Here is a 21083-nt window from a genome sequence, read left to right as displayed (position 1 = left end):
AAAGACGTGGAGGTTTCCATTGACTGTCTTGTATCTCTATCAGTTAGACAATGTGGCAGCTGCCACGCGCGTTTAATATCCAGCCTCAGCACCAGCCAAGGGGGCAAAAGGACTCACATTCGCTAAAATTAAATAGAAGTACTGATACTTGTGTCGAAAATAACACTCAGAAGTGCTAATTCAACTCATTCGCCGAAAGACCCTGTAAAGTTATGTCAAAGATTTGTTTCTAATTACATTATGCATTTTTGAAGAAAATGGCCGAAAACCGAGAACTTTGCACTCATTTTTGGGGGTTGTGGCTAAAAGGTCACCGCATGACACACTTTGCAGTCATCTCTCCGCCTCTATATAGGAACTCGAGTGCCATCTGCGTGATTGTGACATAAGTTAGCTTGCCAGCTATGACTACGCTCGAAAATGCACCTTCCCTTCAGATAGTCTGTTGGCAGAGCGCCAAGTTGTTGGCCATGAGTGTGCGCGAGTTTTGGAAAGGAGGCAGAAGAGAGAGGTCATTTTATAGGTAGTCTGATCATGTGTGAGCTGGGGCTTTGGGCTTGTGTGGCTGTTTTAGAGCGCCTCGTCGCGCCATAGAAAAGCACCATGTCAATGCGGTGGGATGTGGCCCAGCTACCGGAGGCTGATGAAAGAGTGAGGAGGGGGAACTTTAAAAAAATATATATATGAAAATTACATCTGGTTATAGCTGCTTTAGAGTGCCTCGTTGTCACAGTGCGGAAAAGCCCTGCAACGACCCGTCGGAATATATTTTCGTGGCTAAAACGTTACTGTATGTGTAGCTGTATAAGAAACATGTTAGACAACGTTGCATCCAATGTTCAGGTTGTAGCAGTGATATTTGACTGACAATTTCCAGTTGAAAGGTGCGTGATTTCTGCACATTCGGGACACGCCCACAGCATTGTGAGTGGTGAGGCTTAATTTGTCACAATTTTAAAGCTTCGTTTTATATACTTAGTGATTTTAGTTTTTGTAATTATTCAAACTTGGCATGGTCGATAACGCTCTTCCGCGGTGTGTCAAATTTACAAGACATTTATTTTCCCTTTACATGGTCTTTGGGTGAGAGTAGAGATCCAAAAGGTTTTCACCTTTCAAAGTTTAACGAGTGAGATAGGATATTATACTTGGTGTTGCCTCCAAAGGACTGCCCTGTCCTCCGGTACAATGCGTGCTCCGTCTGGGGTGAGGAGGTCAAAACACGACAGTTACAAGATGCTCCCTTCTCCCCGACATGACGCGTCCAAACCTCTAATCAGGACTCCTGTGGTCGCCAGAAGCCGTCTGCTGTAAATCAGCTCCGTAATCCTCTTGCGCGGCCTCAACTTGACTCTCGTCTCATCTGTTTGCTATTCTGGCCCCGGCCGTAAAACTGCCGCACGCGCGTTATCCGCCGCGTCCACCCTCACTCACCTGATCGCCGCACTTGTCCCCGCCGCCTGTCAGGTGGGATTTTTCAGCGCAAACACGAAGCGAGATGGCTAGCTTTTATGTACCACATTCTCTTTCAGCACGCCTGCTGCTGCTTCAGTGTTGTTTCTTTTCCATTGTCCTTCAAGCCTGCAGGTCAGTGCGAGTTCAGGGACTGGATCCCCACCACAGGACATCCCAAAACCACAGCTATGACTTTTTGTATGTGTTCATGGCTTCCTCGTGTTGCATTCAGGGACCCAGAGGAATGCCCGCCTCTGATCTGTTTGTGGGCCGTTTTGTTCAGATTGATGAGCTCGCCTCGCCGCGACACACACGCACCCGTGCTGAGTTCTACATTTGCGGGCTTCTATGAATAGCAGCGCTGACCAGAAGCATGCAGCAATGAGCATCCTTGGCTCGCGCCCAACTTCAACTGAGTGTGTTTTGCTTGAGCTCAGCGATACAGACGCTCGCCAAAACAAGTCGTCTCGCTACCGCCGGCCACGTGTAGGACTGTGTGTGCGTCCGTGTGCGCGCGTGTCAGTCTGCGTGTGTGTTTTATCTACATGTCGTCCCTGAAGGTGACTCATGTGGGAAGACGATTTAGAAAAATGACCCAGCTTTGACCTAGTTTTCCATCCTGCTTTGGACTGCATCACAATCCATCAGAACCAGATTAGATGACATTGGACGAGCAAACGGGCCTTTTTTTTTTGGTGCGTCCTCGCCAAACTCTCAATACCAGCATCTTTGTTCCTCCACGTTTCTTTATTTATCCAGAGAAGGCAATTGAGAGTGTGGGTTGTGGTACGCATGGTGAGCAGTGATCATAGATAGAATGGGAATGTGTTCCCGTGAGGAAAGGACAGGTCCCAGAAGAAGGTTCGAGAATGCACGCTTGGCCAACCTCTGCCTGACCTGCCGGGATTCCATGCGAACGCACGAGCGCCATCGCAACTTTGGAAACCAGCGCAGTGCTGTCGTCATAAACAAGGTGTTAGCGATGACTCAGGCCACGCCCCCCTTTCACCCCACAGATATGTAGCGTCACGGCTTCGAGACCTCGGCTCTGTTTAGTTGTGGTTCACGTGACCACAGCGTTCCTCACCAGAGTGTGTGTTTGTGTGTTGAATGAATGGAATGAATGAGTCATGTTTGTGTACAGCGGCTGTGGTGGCATTTTGGTGTGTTGGTATCTTGCAGCAAACAAGGTGGAACATGAGGCCTCATGTGAAGCAATTCTGAAAAAAGATCATCAGAGATTTTCAATGACTGCTAAGGCCCTGGGAAGATTAGATTGACATGGCAACGCATACAGACTTTTGATTGGACAAAAAAAAAAATCCAACATCCACTTACATGTACAACACTTCCAAATTAAGATCATAGATTGCTGGGAATAATGTAAATATCTACAATATAATGTAAGTCGTCTTCATACTCACGGTGGGGACAAAGCAGAGTTTGAGTCGTCATCTGAGGTCAACAGTAGCTCAGGTTTCACATGGATCACAGCAGCATTTCTCCTATATCACGTCGCCACAAGTGTGTGTGTTGGGAGTTGGGGGGCGCATTTGTGTGTGTGTATCAGAACCGCAGCATAGCCTGAAGACGACGTCACTTGGCAGGCAGACCCAAGCCCAAATGTTAATGCTTGTTGGAGTGCCACTGCAGACACACGCACGCACACGCGCGTTCACACACACACACACGCACACGCAACAATTCAAGCCACGCTACTAAAAGTGGCCTTCAGCGCTATACCTGCTGTTCTTTTTGTACACACTGCACGCACACGCACTTTTTTTCCACTCGCTGATTGATGAACGAAATAAATATTTTGGACTCGCCCATCTCTCTCTCTCTCTCTCTCGCCACTGCAAGATGAATGTCTCTGAGAAAGGGCCGTTCATTTAGTGGCCCTCCATTTATTTCACGCGCACACGCACACCCACGCTGTGGTACACGAGCGCCGTGCCAGAAAATCTCAGCACATCAGCAGTTTGCGCGACGCCCAGAGCAGCAGCCAAGCAGGTCGCCTCGCGAGTGTAAATTAGCAACAGAAAGAGAAACGTTTCCAGTTGAGAATTTAGGGCCGACACAAGTGTGTGCGCGTGTGCGTGTTGTGCAGACAATCAAGTCTCGCACAGTACACAGCGGCACAGAGTGTAGGTCTGTCTGCATTTCAAGTGTTGATATTAACTTATATTAACAACTCAAACAGATAGCCAAAGGGCAGGTTAAGATCATGGAGGTAAACAATAAGAAAAATAAATATTAAATAATAAATATTAAACATTACATACCATTTAGTACGCCCTTTTGAACATGTTTTCTTTTTTTTCATGTTCTGTACTTTTCTGTTCTATCCACCTTTAGTCTATTATCTATTGTTCATGTTTTGTACGTTAACTTACAATTTCTCCTCTAAACATTTATATGATCTATACTTGGATCGTCTCCAGGGCTGGACTGGCCATCTGGCATATAGGGCAGATGCCCGGTGGGCTGATGTTTTATGGCGTCGATGTGGTGCTATTCAATTATTATTTTCTTCCATTTTACCCCAACAAACCAGCCCACAATTTAGAGAGAGTAGCCATTTAATCAATTTACAATATAGAGAACCAATCAACATCAGTGACAGAGCTAGATGGTAGCCAAGGGTGGTCAGAAATCGGGCTGGGCCGGCCGGCCTAAATCAAAATGCCAGGGCAGATTATTTGTACCAGTCCTGCCCTGCCCGTTTCTATGCTTTTGAAGCCTTTTAAATTTACAGCAAGTGTGTTTACATTTTTTGTTGTTAATTTACCTGTCTGTGTGTGTTAACAGTTGTGCTATTTTGATAGCGTTGAGGCCGTATTGATGTTTTTTCGATCTGAGGGTTGGTGCTGAAGTCGCACTGGCAGAGATTACATTTACATGTGATTTTAACCATGTTTGTTTTTTTCCTCCTGTATATGAGTGGCCATGACCTATGTTGGAATTGTGCCACTTGGTCTTTTTAGTGATAGCGTTGTTTTCTCAAGTAAATGACTCCACCGACCAGTAGTGGCTCCTGCGGCTAGTTATAGGTGCTAGTAGTGATGGTTTGGATGTGAATGTTTGTGTGGGCTGAACCGCTGTGGGCCATGCTCTTCAAAATGCCATCAGAGATGTACTGCATGAGCCCAACAAAGTAACTGATCTGTGCCATGCCCCGGCCCAGAGGGCAGTCCTCAGCCAGCTGCAGCGGTTTTGGACACGGCTATGACCTGGAATATAATCCACCGATACGAGCCCAGACAGATTCATGCGGAGGACAGAGATCTTTTCTTCTCTTGAAACGGACCGCATCAAGCCGCCGCCGTCGCCACAGAGACGGCTTCGCCGTCGTGTGTTGGGTGTCTGCTGGTCATTTCCTTCTCACTCTGACGCTAGCTTGCAATTAGATAGCTCGTTAAAACAACGCTAGACGCGCCAGAGGGAATCCTCGGCCAGCGCCACTGTAGACTTTGGATCCGGCCTCCGCAGATGACTGTGAAGTCTTTCGCTTTTATTGAGCTGAAGCAAGCGCGGTGGAAACCAAATGATTCTGTACGAGCAGTGAACTGGGAAATGAAATCGTCAAAGAGAAAAAGAGTTGAACATGGAGGATCTATTTTGTTGGGAGGCTACTTTGCCTCCTCAAGTAGCAGAAACCGTACACGTTTGGAAGAAATTATGACATTTGTGCATTACCGAGGGCTTTGACAACCAAATCCGCTATCCACTATTTATTATACATACAACGCACAAAAGAACCGTAAATGTTGAGGTCCTGATCTCAATCCTGTAGAAAATCATTGGAAAAAGATGAACTCTGCCAGGAAAGAAGTCCTGCAAGTGTTTAGAGAGAGTGGGAGAGACTGTCAGCTGATTTGTGCAAGAAGCTTCTAGCTGTCACAAACATTTGGAGAAAGTCGTAGTTTGAGCAGCCAGTCTATGTGCTCACAAACGTGCCTAAAGACGGACAGAAAGAAGCCATTGTTCTTTCTGGAAGGCCGGCGACGCTGCCGCTGAGTTTGTGCGATGACATCATAGCATCGTGTAAACATGCACGCCGCATTAGAATTCCACAAGCGGCACGCTTGTCAATATGAGCTTCTTCTGACCCTCGTCGATCGTCTCAATTGATTTCTTGGCGCTGCAAGGTCACAGTGAGATGATAAGAAAAGTCATCGGAGACGGAGAGATCCACTTTCACTTTCCTGGCAGCGTCAACGCCGCTGGTTGCTGCGGCAACAGAGATCGCTGATCATTTCCTGCTAGCCGGTGTCGGATGTCGTGTGTCAGGACGTGCAGTTTCGTCATCTTGAAGCACTTAGCGAGTCATCTTTGAAGTGTGTGTGTGTGTGTGTAGGTGTGTTTTCTCTCCTCTGTTTCCTGTCAAGATGAAGAAGTCTATGGAAAAAACTTCCGCCTGGCACTTCGCAGCCGACTTGACCTTGGACCTCGTGTTTGGCGCTCGCCAATGTATGTGAGTGAGCGAGAGTATGTGGGAGATGTTACACTAATGACCCATTTGATTTACCTTGACCTTTGACCGCAAGTGTCTCAAACTTGAAGTTATTCCTGTCACGCATGAGGTCGGCACTAAAACATGTTAATTTCTAATACTGTCTGTCTTAAATGTATTTGAGCTCAAGTACGTATCTTATTGTGTCAAATATTTAAATGCACTGAATTGCAATTAATTACTTTCACAGCAGTTTTTTTTAAATGGAGTCTCAACACTTTTTTTTTTTTTTACTACATATTTTATTGCAGGAGTACATTGAACAATCATGGTTACAAAAACAACCAGGAAATAAGACATTCATAATTCAGCTAAGCAACATAATATTTCCTATGAAAAGAAATCCCCAAAATATGTACAGGACGTTCAGACAAAGCATCAGGAAAGAAGAAATGTAGTCGCATGGCCCTTAAAAAATAGTCTTACCCCCAAGTGCTTTGCGTTTTTCCATAATTAATAGCAAATAAAATGCAGCGATAATAAGTCTGAATAACAAAACACGGCATAATTACAGTAATCAATTAACACTATAAACAATTTCAACACTGTGTACGCAATGTAAATGAAATACATAACATTCTATAGAAATCCAGTATTTTCCAAAGACCTTTTTTCATTTCGGCTCAAAACTAAAATAACTCTGTAGTAGAATAAAAAATAGAACAACAATAATAACATTAATATTAGATTATTAGTCGATAGCTGATTTTTCCCGAGGCTTGCGAGCTTGCTTGAGTATTACACAAATTATGAAAAAACAGTAGCACGTTAACGCTCTTTTTGCTTTTTACAAACTGCAGCTCGTAAAAATTATATACTGTATATTTACGTGTGTGTATGTACTGTGTGTATACACTCACTTGCCTGTTTATTAGTTTCATTCATTGCAGTTGGTGTACAATTCTGTTAATTAGCTAGCGCGCCTGGTAACTTGTATCTAGTAAGAAAACAAAGTGAGTTTGACAAAAACAAACAAACAAGTTTGGACATCTCCAACTCTCTGTGAGACGACGTCCACAAAGAAGCAGCAAAGAGAGTACTTGTCATCTGTTTTCCTGAACAAGCCAGTGGTGTGTTAAGACAGGACCGCGAGCCACGCTATCGGTCGTTCTCTGTGCCCCGCCCCCCTCAAACCTCGTTGGTCGGCGCCACTCGGGGCTTTTGGTTGGTTTGAGGGGCGCCTCGGATGGAATGATTCTGCGGTGTTTTCTCTCGACGCGCTTGCGAGGAGCAGCAAAGCGGGAGCGACGCGACGTTCAAAACTAACACGACGACGACAAGACAAGGACGAGCAGCATTTACATGTCGAGTGGGCCTTTTTGCAGCACTTGCTGGTGTTTGGGGTGCCAGCTGTGAGCAACTGATAGTTGTCAACGTAAGCGGCGTGTGCTAGTTTGCTTACGATGCGTTCCCTCTTCAGCAACTTTACGATGAAATAATCGAGCAAATGAGCAGGCAGGGAGATTTAGCCAATCATGAGGCTGTGAGGCAGAAACCACCACGTGTGATCTTTCCAACAGCAAAGGTGAGCCTTTTGAGAGTCTTTTTTTAAACCGAAACCAAATTTCAGCCAAAGGTGATTTGGGAATGCAGTTGAACGTTATACTTTAGTTTACGTGGGAAAGTAGTCAAAGCAAACAATCTACAGACAAAACTGTTCAAAGATCCAAGCTCACATTTTACTTTTGATTTGGGGGAAAAAAGAAAGAAAGAAAAGACACTGCCTCTGGATGACTGGATCTTTGTCGCCCCCGTTTTACCCTGCTACAGTGATTGGCCAATTTGGATTAAGCAAAATCCCCAAAGCCTTTGCTTCCTGTTCTCCGTTACCCTGTTTGATCCATCTTGCCTATCAACACCTCATTTCCCCCCATGACACGTTCCAATGATATTCCATCACTTATTGTTGAGATGAGAGCAGAATCCTTATGGCAGCTTCTTCCGCTTCTGCGGGAACAGGAGGTGAAAACGTTCCTTTTGGTCCGAAAATGTGGCGTCCTTCTTTTCCCTCCTTCAATCACCCCGTCACCGCCTTCACACGGTGGCTCCGAGCAGCTCCTCCGACTTGGCCATTATCTCATTCTGGTTGGAGTCCAGGCCGTAGAACTTGACCTTCAGCCCATCCACCGGGTGGACCACAGGCACGGTGATCACACGGGGGAAGTGTCGCGTAGCCAGCTCGAAGCGGCTGGTGCTCGCCAGCTCGATGGCCAGGATGCGCAGGAAGAGCGTGGCCAGCTGCTTGCCCAGGCAGGAGCGGACACCGCCGCCGAAGGGCAGGTAGTGGAAGCGCCCCTCCTTGTCTTCGCCACGCTCCTGGCTGAAACGGTCGGGGTCGAAGGTCTCCACGTCCTTGAAGACGGACGATGTGTCATGGGTGTCCCGGATGCTGTACATCACACTCCAGCCCTTTGGGATCTGCACCCCCTGCAGGCCAAAAGAAAAAAAAAAGTTTAGAAAGCGCTCAGAACAGCGCCCTTCACAAATTCCCATGTGAAATTGATTTAAGTAAAAAAAACATGGATTAGCGGAATCACCAGGCAAGCTACCAAACAGGTTCCATACTTACATCGAGTTCAAAGGTCTGCATGGCGGTTCGATAGGCCCCTGAGACGGGCGTGAAGAGCCTCAGAACCTCCTTGATGACGCAGTCCAAGTACTTGAGGCTGACGATAGTGTCCAGACGCAGCTCGCCCTCGGGGCACAGGCGTCCGTTATGGAGGAAGCCCCGCACCCTCAGCTCCTCTCGTAGGCGCTCCAGGACCGGCGGGTGGCGCAGGAGCTGCATAATGAGTGAAGTACTGGCGCTGGCCGTGGTGGCGAAGGCGGCAAAGATCAACTCGATGGTGGACTCCTGCAACAATGCGCAAATATGTCGTGTTGGCATTCGCGGGAAGTTTGCAAATGTGACGTTTTGTTGGCGGGAAGAAGCGGCCGGTGGGATGGATAAATAACACGGAGACGTTCTGCTGTGTGTGTGTGATAGGGCCTCCCCAGTTCACTTTCAATGTGTGTGTGTGTGTGTGTGTGTGCGTGTGTGTGTGTGTGTGTGTGTGTGTGTACAGGAGGCCTCTTTCAGACCCTCCAGGGGGAGTGTTGACTTATTTTTGGCCCTGGACTTAACCCAGAAACCACATGGAGAGAGAGAGCGAGTTGAGTTTCCACAGAATTCCTCGGAATGACTTGAATAGGTAAACAGAGGGTGTGCCCGTACGCCCACTCCGCGCGCGCGTCTACGTCTCATGTTCTCGTTCTTGCTCGAATGATTGATGAGTGACGCGACAAGTGCGCTTGTGTGTAAGTGAAGAACTTTCGGTCCAAACCTTGAGCTCCTGCATGGTGAGCTCGGCGCCGTTCTCTTTAGCGCTGTCCATGAGGACGTCCAGGGCGTCGCTGTAGTCTTTGCCGTGCGTGCACAGCGGCTTCTCCCTGATGGCTTTCTCGATGCTCTTCTGCAGCTTGTCGCGCGCTCGCAGACCCTGCGCACACGCAGGCAAGGAAATGCAAAAATCACATTCAGTATCTGCGAATGCAGTTTTCCTGGCGGAAGGCACGGCATACGTACTTTCCGGTAGCCACTGAAGGGCATGTCGATGGGCAGGCTGAAGAGGTTGTTGACAAAATCCTGGAAGGTGGAGAACAAGTGCCTCATCTCCTCCTCGGAGACTCGGAATCCCAGCAGTACCCTCACCGCCATGGTGAAGGACAACCGCTGGCTTTCCCTGAGGGAGCACGCAAGCATTCCCATTCAGAACACAGCTGATCAGTTGGCTGCTTGTGGGTGGGTTTTACCTGTAGACGTTGATGGGCTCAGGGTTGGAACTCCACACTCGCAGGCTCTCCTGGATCACCTGCTGGATTTTGGGCAGGTATGACTCCAGGGCCTCGTGGCTGAAGACTTTGGCAAATACCTGCGTGCACAGATAAATGGAGACAGATCAGTATTAGGCGGGGGGGACATTTCGGAGCAGCACTGTAGTACGGACTCGAGTTTGGCAAGTATTTTTGTTGTCTTGGACTTGACTCGGACTACCCGGCATTTCCCCTGGACTCATTTGGACTCGCAAAATATTTAACGTCCTCTTTAAAAGAACCTTGAAATAAACTTTTACAAGATTTTTAAAGTAGACTGGCATTGACTTGGACTCGGACCTTGGTGACTCAGACCTTGATTAGGATTGGATAAAGTTGGACTTGACTCCAGCCCTGGTTCAGTGTATCGGTGCCTTGCTCAAGGACACAACAGCTGTGGATCAAGTGATGTTGTACATGGATGGTCCAATTTCCCACACATTCTTCTGTTGGTTAATGGCAGCCATCTTAAACTCTTCACCACGGCTGCCCCACACATGAGAGCAAACAATTTTTCTCCCTCGAGTCAGCACAATTGCAACATTGTTTATCCGCGGAGATGATTTACAAGTTTGTTATTTGATGCACAAAAAGGCTGACGGCCTGATGGGAAATTTATACAATGGTGGAATCATTTCTGTACATTTTTACAAAATTAGGTCTCCCACTGACTTGTCATGACTTATAACTGATTACACTCTTGAATATGTTTGTGGTTGTGGGAACAGATGCTGTTGGATTATATCACAAGATGATCGTCTTTGTTTAAACTTATCGTATTAATTGATTTTAACCTACACAGTTGTGTAGCATTAGCCACATGCTAATAGTTTTACAGTTTCCCTTCTGACAGAATATGAAATAAAATTGTTTCTGCCCTTCATATGACTTTGCCAGGTGACACACCGCCACAATGTGACCTTGTGACAACTAGCGCAAGATCGCCGGAACTAATCCAGGTTAGGAAAAAACACACAAATGTTTGTTTGAAGTGTCCGAATTTGGAATCTGCATCATTCTAGGACGTTTTGGTGGGGTGTTGGTGGGGGTGCAATTGTTCAACAGTCATTCTGCCGCACCACAAAAACGTGACTGTCTTTCTGTAGCCTGAGGCATGCGCACACATACGCACACACTCACACACATACACACACTGTGGTGTAGTGAGCGACACACAGACACAGTGGTCCTAATAACGTCCATATGTCTTAAATTATGTGCTTTAAGTGCTGTGAGCTGCTGGTTCCTCAAACATGTAAAGACCCCTTTATTCTTCTCACCGGCCTTCTTTTCCCTCGCTCCTGCCTTCAGCCCAACCTTCCTTCTTTCATTCTTTCTATTTTCTTCTCCCCTGCTTCTATTTTGTGCTCTACTAACTCCCATCAATCACTCAATCAATCAAACTGTATTTGTAAGTGCTTTTACATGAATTAAGATAAATGCCACAAGGACACAGGTTAAAAATTTATCCCGTAGCAATCGATAGACACTTAGACTTAACAGTAGTTAAAAATAATACCTTAATAACCTAAAAAGAACCTGAGGCTGGGCACAGAACGTTGAGCAAACACATTCTCAAGGAGGGACACTTCCATGCCTCCAATCGATTTTCAACCGACTCCTTTACTTCTATTTAGTATGTGAGTATTACGTTTCATATTGTCGTAATGTCAGTGTTCTTGGACATCCCCAGTGAAGGAGTCTGGATGCATGAATGTGTGAATGGACTAGTTTGCGTCTCACGTGGCAGCCCCCTCTACTGGCTCGAGGCCTGCAGGTGCAACAGCCTCTCTCTTGAGTTGCTCCCAAATTCAGGCAGAGCCCTAATCTGTGTCCTTATTTCATTCTAGGCGTTAACGTCACCGCGACACAGAACGTCGCCACCTTTTCTATCTCTCGTCGGCCATTTTTCACGGAGTGCGTGCTCAGGTCGGTGCACGTGTGCGTGTGTGTCAGGGTCACCCGCAGAAAGCCCCTCTTTGTGCCTTCCAAATCAGGGGTCATTACATGAGGTTAGTGCAGAGGGTCTCCAGGGAGTTGAGAGCCTAGATTAGAACCCTGACTTGAGACCCTGACCATAGTTTGAAACCCTAATGTAAAACGCTAGCACACAATCTGCAGGCCCGATCAGAGCCCAGATTAAACCCATCTGACCTCTCGTAAGCCTCGCCGTCCCAGTGTGCAGCCACAGCTGACTCCGCCCACCCCCTGTACGACCCGGCGGGAGAAAGTGAGAGGCTGATTTACAGGAAATGCACCGGATTACGCCTTAATGTGTGTGTATGAGTGTGAGCAAGGTAGGTATTTGCCCTGGGGACGAGGGGATAATGGCAGTAAGTGGCTGATTACCTGAAATTGTCCTGGCGAGGAAAAGATGGCGGAAAGAGAGATAATAGGTGGCGTCAGAGAGGAATTAAAGGGGAAGTCAACCCAAAATGTTCTTGACAATAATGTTCTATGCAGTCCCACTAGCCTGCAGACACTGTTCTGATTAATATTGTGTATGTGGAATATGAGGCAAGCAGCAAAAAAACAAACAAACAAACAAACAACCCCCCCCCCCCATTTTAGGGGGCGGCCATTTTGCCACTTGCTGTCAGCTGAAAATGACATCACAGTTGCTCAGGGCATACGTAACTACCAATCACGGCCCACCTATTATCTGACGCCGAGCCGTGATTGGGCGTTATCTGAGCTCTGAGCAGCTGTGATGTCATTTTAAGTCGACAGCAAGTAGCAAAATGGCTGCCTCTGAGATGGATTAAAAACGGCTGAAGTTTGCTGCTTAACTCACGAACGCAATATTAATCATGCTGTGTTTTGACTTGTGGGGAATCATACTACATATAATAGTAAAAAAGATATTTGGGTTGACTTCCTCTAAGGGGTACAGAGTCACAACTTGAGGAAAATGTTCGCCTAATTGAGGGGTGTCAAACAGCCAGCCACATTGTAGTGATGGTTACCAGTTATTTGGATTGAGGAGATGATGTGCAGAGAGACTGAATCGGAGTACGGCTTCAATTATTAGAGGAAATGCTGTAATATGACGTGCGTACTGACCTTCCTCCTCTTGCGGTGGATGTCGCCAATGCTGTTGGCAAGCGAGTTGGGTCCGAGCAGGGCAGCGGTACTCTGCGGCCAGTCCACCGTCACTAGCGTGTGCTCGCCCATCAGCACCTTGCGCACGTTCTCGGCGCCCGTCACACGGATCAGCGGGCGGCCCAGCAGGTGGGTCTTGAACACATTGCCGTACTTTTGCCTCCGCGACGCGTGGAAACCCGAACCCTGCGTAGAAGGGAGGTGGAGAAACATCCGGGTCAAGCAGGTCACGCCATGGCTATCCACAACGGAGGCCATTTCTCAGCTCTAAAAAGACATTTTGGACTTTTGCCCTGTAAATGGGTTCTGTGTGTGCGCCTGAAGCAGGTTACCGCGTTGTGGTGACACATGCTCGCAGCAAATTCATAAAATTCACAAAAACGTGCAAAGTAAACAAACATGGCGAGGCTGCAGTGTGACAACACTAACTGGTTTGACCCTGGAGGCCTCTTGAGGGAAGAGATATGTGCGAGAGTCACACACACCCACACAGACTCAGACAACTACATGACTACTGTGTGGTGTGTCGAGCATTTTTCTTCTTGACTTGTTTCTACATCTGTTATTGCAGCCCTGTGATATTTGGTAAAGTTACACTCCAGTCCAGCAGGGGGCACCCCATTAGCACTCAACAATACTGTATTGTACTTTATAAAAACATACAATTCTAATTTAATAGAATGTAATCAGGTGTTTGTGCATCATGATAATGCAATGGGCATTGTGTTGCTCCTTCTGGTGTGCGTGCCTTGGCCACCAGGGGGCAATATAAATCATGCAGGCACACTAAATGTAGATGTGCAATATGAGGGTTTTAAACACAAAAAATGATTTACAATAATATGTTCGATTCAGCGCCACTAGTTTTATGGTATTATGATTAATATTTCGATTGTGGAATATTAATTAAGCTGCAAAATCCAGCTGTTTTTATCCATCTCAGAGAGTGGCCATTTTGCCACTATTGTCGACAGAAAAAGACATCACAGTTGCTCAGGGCTCAGGTAACGACCAATCATGTCTTGCGAACCTCACATGATCATAATCGGAGAACAGGTGAGTCGTCATTGGTCGTTACTTGAGCCCTGAGCATCTGTGATGTTATTTTCAGCAAGTGGCAAAATTGCCGGATAAAAACGTGATTTTTGCTGTATCTGTTTATGCCTGAATCAAGAACATAATAAAATGCCTAATAGGAAAGTAGTAGTTTGTATTTTTGTATTTATTTTACTTTTCTTTGATAACAGTTGGCAGTGATAGCTTAATTTAGAAACTGCATTTTGGAAATACTAACCAAGCGGTTCAGGAAGGGGGCAAATACTTTTTCACAGGCCATTTCAAACATTTTGGGCGGGGGGGTGGTCTTTGTCCCTCACCCCCGCGGATAGCAAGGCTTCACTATTTTTCCCAAGACGCCCACGTTCCTGTCGCCTTACACCAATTGAGCCCAGATGCGGCTAATTAGCATTTTGTAATTGTGCTAACCCGCCTCAGATGCCTTCATGAGGTGTCGACGTCTTGTCCTCGCCGCCGGCGCACTCGTACACATGACCCCCGCAAGCCCTCCCCTGACCTCCGGTGCTGGTAGAATGACATTTCGGAATTTGTATTTTTCACCTTGGTGAGGAATCTTCAACACATTATTTCTACTTCAAACTACTAATCTGAACTGTTTTCACAGCTCCTGTGTACTTCCTCTTTTTAACTACGCGCTCGCACACACCAGGTTGGTGACTGGCCTCTGGAGCCCTCAGGGTGTGTGTGTGACAGTGTGTGTGTGTGTGTGTGTGTGTGTGAGTTGTTTTTCAAGCTACATTTTGCTGCCACATGGATGTAGAGTGGTTTAGTATGTCTGCTTGGCATGCCGACCTACACGCACACACACAAACAGTGGAAGGGGAGTTCCTTCAGCAGCCAGACAAGGCTCCCTTTCACACTCCCAAGATACACCATCAGATTGATGCGTGTGTGTATGCGCAATACGTTGCTATATGATTTTCCATTTATTTTCCTCCACTTTAAGTTTTCCACACACATTTTGGCTGCTTACAAAATGTTTTCATGTCTTGTTCCTGTGTGTGTGCACTGTGGAGGCGTGTGTGCCGGTGTTGTGGTGTGGATGGCATTTAGCTAAAAAGGTGAGAAGTCCACTCCCCCCCTCTCTGTCCCAAATCTGGCAATACGCACAGTGACACAGGCACACGCACGCACGGCAAGCATGGAAAAGTTGTGATGTAATGACGCCACTCGCCTCTCGCAAGAGAACGTTGGTCCACACGCACGCAAAATTGAAGCGACGCGCACAGAAAGCCAATCGCCAAACGGGCACCGACACACGCTCAAGCAGCAAAATAATAAGTGAAGGAGAACATCCCAGAAAAGAAGCCCGCGTCTCTCCGCCGTGCGCACACGCCCAGGGTCCGAGCAGCGCTAAAAATACCAGCGTGTTCTGTTGGCCTTGGCCCGCCGGCGAACCTGCACCGGGCCTTATAAATGTCCCCTTTGTAGCACCGTGGAAATGTCCAACAAATGACTCTTTTATTAGGCCATGACAAAAAAACACAGCTAATTATGTTGACTTAGATCTGCGTGCGTGTGTGTGTGCGTGCGTGCGTGTGTGTGTGTGTGACATATCACGGTGATGCTTAGCAGAGAGACAGTGGGGGTTCGTATTATGGGGAGAAAGAGGGTACTGAAGCCGTGAGGCAAAACCTTGCCCAAACATTTTCTAGTCAAAATAACAACGTCAAGTCAAGAAAGGATGTCACGTGACACTTAAGCCCATAAGGCAGCATAGAAACACTCAAAAGTCAAGCATTCCTCTCCACTTGCATTTCACAAATACACTGAGTAGGTTTCAGATGAGCTCGGTGGTGTCAGCTCAAAAAACTGTTTAGAAAGAGTAAACTGTTTTTCACTGAAGATAAAGAATATATGCCTTTTGAGTATTATGTGTGTTTCCTTTTAAGTGTTATGACACCACTACATAAGCGCTGTTTGTTAGCCCGTCGATGATGTTTCCCATTATGTATTAGCATAAAGCTAGCTGACTTGTGTGGTAGTTATTACCGACCATATTTGTTTTCTATTTAGTTTGACAGTAAACTTCAGCTGAACGATTTTGTTCTTTCCGCAATGACCCGAGCAGATGATCGTAGTCCGGAGTTTCGAACCCGCCACTCGGCCTGATTGACGCCTGAAGCCAAAGTGAGCGAAACGAAGGTTAAAAATGAGGGGGTGGGAGGGGGAGAGAGAAGGAGGAGCAGCATAAGGACAAGGGGGCGGCCAAAGGCTGCGAGGGAATTCCTTCCCTCTTTTCAGCTGTCAATCATTCAGACGCTGCCAGAGATGCCAGGGAACCTGCATGTGCGCGCGCGCGCGTGTGAACGCCACGATAGGCCCTCGATTTGACAATGACCCGCGTCGCCTTGCGGTCACGCCGTCACATCAGAAAGAGAAGAGGAAGGAAGGAAGGAAGGCGAGGAGGCGGGAAAAGAAAAGGAGGGAGGCGGAGTGCGAGAGTGTGGCGGCGGAGGAGGAGGAGGCGGACGGATTAGCGAAGAAGGGCCTCGGATAGTTCAGCCAGAACATGAGTAGAATGCGGCGAGGGGAAGAGAGAGCGAGAGCCTTGGCCCCTGACCTGAGGACATTTTAGAAAAGGAGATTATGCTTGTTGAAAACCCTCTAAGCGCTCACCCCGGGACCCCCGCTAATACCCCCGACACACACACACACACACACACATGCATTCTGCGACAGCGCGGCGTGCTCCTCCGCCGCATAAACTAGTCTGCACAAATGCAGAAAAGATGGAAGTGAGGTGGCATTAATTCAACTTCTTTAATTCAGAGATTGGATTGGAAATACATTATCATCATCTGAAGACAGTAGCTGAAAATGTGCTAAGACTGAGAACTATGTGGTACTTAATTGTGGACATACAGCATTCAGTTATTTTTCAGTTTTCCTAATTTTTCTGGACGCGACACTGTGTAGTCCGTTGAAGTGTCTACTTTTAGAGTGCCTCATTATCAGCCATAAGTGCACACACATAATGCGGAGATTGGTAGAAGAGTAGAAAAAAACATTTTATAAGTCTAACTTGACCGCCAGCATGTGGATAGGAACTTTGTTTTGACATGGCCACTGTAGAGTGCCTCGTTGTTACCTGTGAGTGTGCGCATGGCACGAAGAGGAGTTGGAAAAGCAAAGTTCAAAAAAAAAAAAAGTCAGACTTGATAGCGTGTGGACTGGCACGGCCACTTTAGAGAGCCTCATTGTCGTCCGTGAGTGCACGCATATCAAAGTGAGAAAGGTGGAAGTATCAGGAGGGAGGGGGGGGCTGTATTTATTTTCTTTTTATCTGACTTCATAGTCAGCATGTACACCAGGGCTTCAGGTTGACGTAATGGTATATGTGAGACAAAATAGTGCGCAATTCAGGATTTGATTGACAGTTGAGTGTTGCGTGGGGTGTTTGAGAGGGTAGAATTCTTCACAATTTTGACGCCTCATTTTACAGACTTTTTTTGGCACACTTACTTTACAAGACATTTATTTTCACTTCAACAGGGACTTCAAGTACAAATGTTTGAGATTTTACTTTCAAGGCCTTAACTAACTTTACCTCTCTCTCTCATTTCTTTGTGTTGTCAATGTCGGAGGTCAAACGAACCAACAAACATATTTAAACAACGTAAGAAGTTAAGGTATTTGATTCCAAATGTAGGGAGTAAAAGTAAAAACACTCGAGTGCATTTCCCACCACTGCTAAAGACACACGCACGTCGGGTCCCACACTGAATCCGAGCTGCTGAAAAAAAGTGTGTGCGTAACCACAACCATGCCATGTAGCGAAGTAATGGAACCTTCGACGGCGAAGCCAGCCATCACACAAACGCACAACGGCGGCGGAGACTTCTGGTCCGTTTCAAACATCTCCCGTTGCCCACGTCCATGTGGTTTGAATCTGTGTTACGTTGTAATAGCCGGGAAAAGTTGCCAAGGTTTTTTTTTTCCCTCGCCGATACGAGGCCATCCGCTTTTGTTGACACGTTCCGAGATTCAATTTTAAAAGCAACGCCGGCGTTTATTTGACACTTTTTTTCAGGGTGAGAATTTGGAACATTCTCATCAATGGATGTCAAATTGTGTCATCACTTCATCATATGCTTACATATTTCTAAACAACAAACTGATGTTGTGGAAAATAGTATGTTGTCGTGTGCATCTATTGTCCAAATGATATTCAAGGGTTTGGTGAAAATCTAATTCTTGCAGAACAGATTGAGCGAAGAATAATTGAAATTTTTGTACAAACAACAAATTTATTTGGTAAAAAACAATTTAGAATCACTTTAGTTTCTTTTGTGGGCCAAATAAAATAATGTGGTGGTTTGGATCTGGACCCGGCCTTGAGTTTGGCTCACCATTCACATTTTGTGTGTGTGTGTAAAGAAAAAAAAAAAGAAAGAGTGACCTCCGCCAAGGCACAACATGAAATTTCATAATCGGATCACAGAGGAATTAAGAGTAAATTGCGCACTGTAATGTTTGGATAGTGCACTTTTTGGTTTTTTGGGGTGCATGTTTTTTTTTGGGGGGGGGGGGGGGGTATCAAATGCTACAAAAAAAATATTTTCAACCAAATTACTTTTTTGCATAAATTGGACAATAGTTGGATGCTTGAGTGTTTGGTTGTCAAGAATTTGGCTTTGATTGTATTTCAGTTTGTTGTTAAAAATCTCTCTCAGGCCTAATGTTAGGATTGTTATTTTCATTTTACGTGGCGCACTAAAGCAAATGTTTCTCTCAAAATTGATCTCTTCATTACATTTTGGCAGAAAAAATATGTCCCGAAATTTGTACTTTTCTTCACTTAATCAGTTTTACGATTATTCATCCACAACCAATCCTGCATTTACATCAATTGGACAATACTTGCTTGTTACTCTTTTCTATGATGTCTGACTGTAATTTAATTTGTCTATTAATAAATAGTTTTAGAACATCCAATTCTCCAGTTATTTGTAATAATGGAAAGCGCTTGAAGTCCAATGGATAGCTTGAATCATAAGTGGCTTATAGAGACAGAGGTTAATAATAATAATAATAATAAAGTATGGTTACCCAAAACTGAAAAGAAAAAAAACGTAGGCAACATTTTATAGAAAAAGGGTGCAAGACTTAACTCCCTTGGAACTCGTCTGGAATAAACTGGACAGAAACGACATGCATGTTCCAAAACTTTTGACTGGTATCATTTAATTAGAATGAAATGTAGAGCCTCATCACATTAAGGTAATTCCGCAAGCCATAATGGGGATTCCCTCCCACCATGTTTTTAAGAGAGAAAAAAATCGCGCGTTTTGATAGGATTTTCAACCTCGGCCTTACTCCGGACCAAAATGAGCATCTTCTGCCTCCTCCGACCTGCCAATCAAAGTACGCGCTCCGAGTCAGCGGTGCAAAGTGTTGCGTGCGCAAAAGAAACGACGAAGTCAAGCGAGGAGCGAGCCAGGCAGGCGGTCGCCGCTTACCTGCAGGAGCCAGTGGCACGTCTCGCCGATGAAGGGGAAACCCATAGAGCCCTTGGGCATGGGCAGCTTGCACTTCTTGTCCCGCGTGGCGGTCCAGCGCAGCTGCCACAGCTGCTGTGACACCACGAGCAGCAGCGCCACGCACAGCGCGCACGCCGCCAGCGTGGCCAGAGCAGACAGCAGGTCGAAGGTGTCGAAGAGCATGCTGGGGCCGGGGGTAGGGGGGGGACGCGACGAGCTCCTAGCAGCCGGACCACCTCATGCCCCTCGCATGAAGGTGAAGATGATGATGATGATGATGACGAGGAGGAGGAGGAGGAGGATGCTTTGGCTGCTGCTTCTGTGGGCGCGCGCGTGTGGGCGCACTGTGCGTGTGTGCGTCAGTCAAATGAGTGTTTATATAGCGCGCAGGCAGCGGCCAAGGTCTCCCCCCTCCCCGCCCCTCTGCTCCACCTCCTTCGGCTCCTGGAGTACCCCCACCTCACCCACATCCCCCTCTCATGAGGAGGAGGGGGAAGAGGTGCGCACCAGCCGTGTCAACTGTTGAACTATAGTCACCTGCGCACCGGAAGTGCGCCAAACTAACGTCAACTTTCCAAAAGTTGCTCTCTCGATGTCTGATGATCTCGATGTTAAGTGACGGTGTTTGAATCCGACTCGAGCGACTTTTGTTGGCCTCTTTGAGTCGGAGGAGCGCGTGCCCAGGGTGAGGTAACTTCCGCTCAGGATTGACGATACAGATGACGAATTGACTGGAATCGATCTTGTGTGACGTGCCCAGGGCCACGCCGTAGGTGCGCGCACGCACGGGGTGCGTGTGTGTGTGTCTCTCTTTGCGTCAAGCGCATCTTTCGCTTCGCTCATGCCTGGTGCTGAGATGGAAGCGCAATGTCGCCGCCTGGTGGCAATCTAGCACACATGCAGCGCGCCAAACATACCAATTTAAAGTATAATTACTGTACCTCCTTGTAGTGTTATTGTTACATATACACAATTAGCACAGCATTTCATCATATCAACACTTTTTAACAAATTTAGTTTGTGGAAAGTAATTGAATTAAGCGGAAAGTAAATATTTTAGGATCCAACTATCGTCCAATTGATATGAAGAAGGAATTTTGTCTCAAAGCTTTTTAATTTAGCCGTATCCACACACATGAAAGATATATACTTTATAATGTATTATAAAAAGATGTTTTAAAAAAATGTATATCTATTTGCTTTACTGTACTCTGCTGTTGCTTTATTTACTGCTTTCTCTTGATAAATATGTTAAGTTAAAAAAAAAACTGTAGAAAAAAATAGACCCTAGAGCTTGCATCAAATGTTTACTGTTGTATAATGCACGTTCCATCTCGGGCTTCCACTCATTAAACACGGCAGCAAGTATAAGCAACAGGATTTGTTTCAGTCTTGATTGTGAAGACAAAGTCAGTGATTTTTTATTAAATTTTTGTCATCAGGTGCAAAGTGGCCATGTTGTCGTTCATCAGGCTGCTTTCCACCACTGGTGTGACTCCGCCCACCACCAACAAAAGCGCAGCACCTAGTGGACTTTGGACATTAAGTAAAGGTAGGATAAGTTATTCCTCCTCATCTTCGGGGTAATGATGACACGG

The 21083-nt window shown here is 46.4% G+C and overlaps 1 protein-coding gene and 1 long non-coding RNA gene across 2 annotated transcripts in view; one reads left to right on the top strand and one right to left on the bottom strand.

Moving 5' to 3' along the window:
* The window catches only part of LOC144035362 (uncharacterized), a 43709-nt gene that overhangs the window by 22020 nt on the left and 606 nt on the right, over nt 1–21083 (top strand). The window contains exons 3-4 of the long non-coding RNA XR_013288428.1: nt 10721–10782; nt 20928–21037. This is a non-coding gene — a long non-coding RNA (uncharacterized LOC144035362). The remainder of the gene's footprint in view (nt 1–10720; nt 10783–20927; nt 21038–21083) is intronic.
* Nucleotides 7669–19818, bottom strand: cyp26b1 (cytochrome P450, family 26, subfamily b, polypeptide 1). Its single transcript, XM_077544986.1, has 7 exons — nt 19465–19818; nt 12887–13111; nt 9764–9882; nt 9537–9693; nt 9295–9450; nt 8541–8825; nt 7669–8398 (listed from the first exon to the last, which is right to left on the bottom strand). The coding sequence occupies exons 1-7, from the start codon at nt 19666–19668 to the stop codon at nt 8006–8008; spliced, it is 1539 nt and encodes a 512-aa protein (XP_077401112.1). The 5' UTR covers nt 19669–19818; the 3' UTR covers nt 7669–8005.

Source organism: Vanacampus margaritifer, chromosome 15 (assembly GCF_051991255.1).
Source record: "Vanacampus margaritifer isolate UIUO_Vmar chromosome 15, RoL_Vmar_1.0, whole genome shotgun sequence".
NCBI classification, from domain to species: domain Eukaryota; kingdom Metazoa; phylum Chordata; class Actinopteri; order Syngnathiformes; family Syngnathidae; genus Vanacampus; species Vanacampus margaritifer.
The sequence above is the reverse complement of the archived record's forward strand: the minus strand, read 5'-3'. Positions and strand labels throughout refer to the sequence as shown.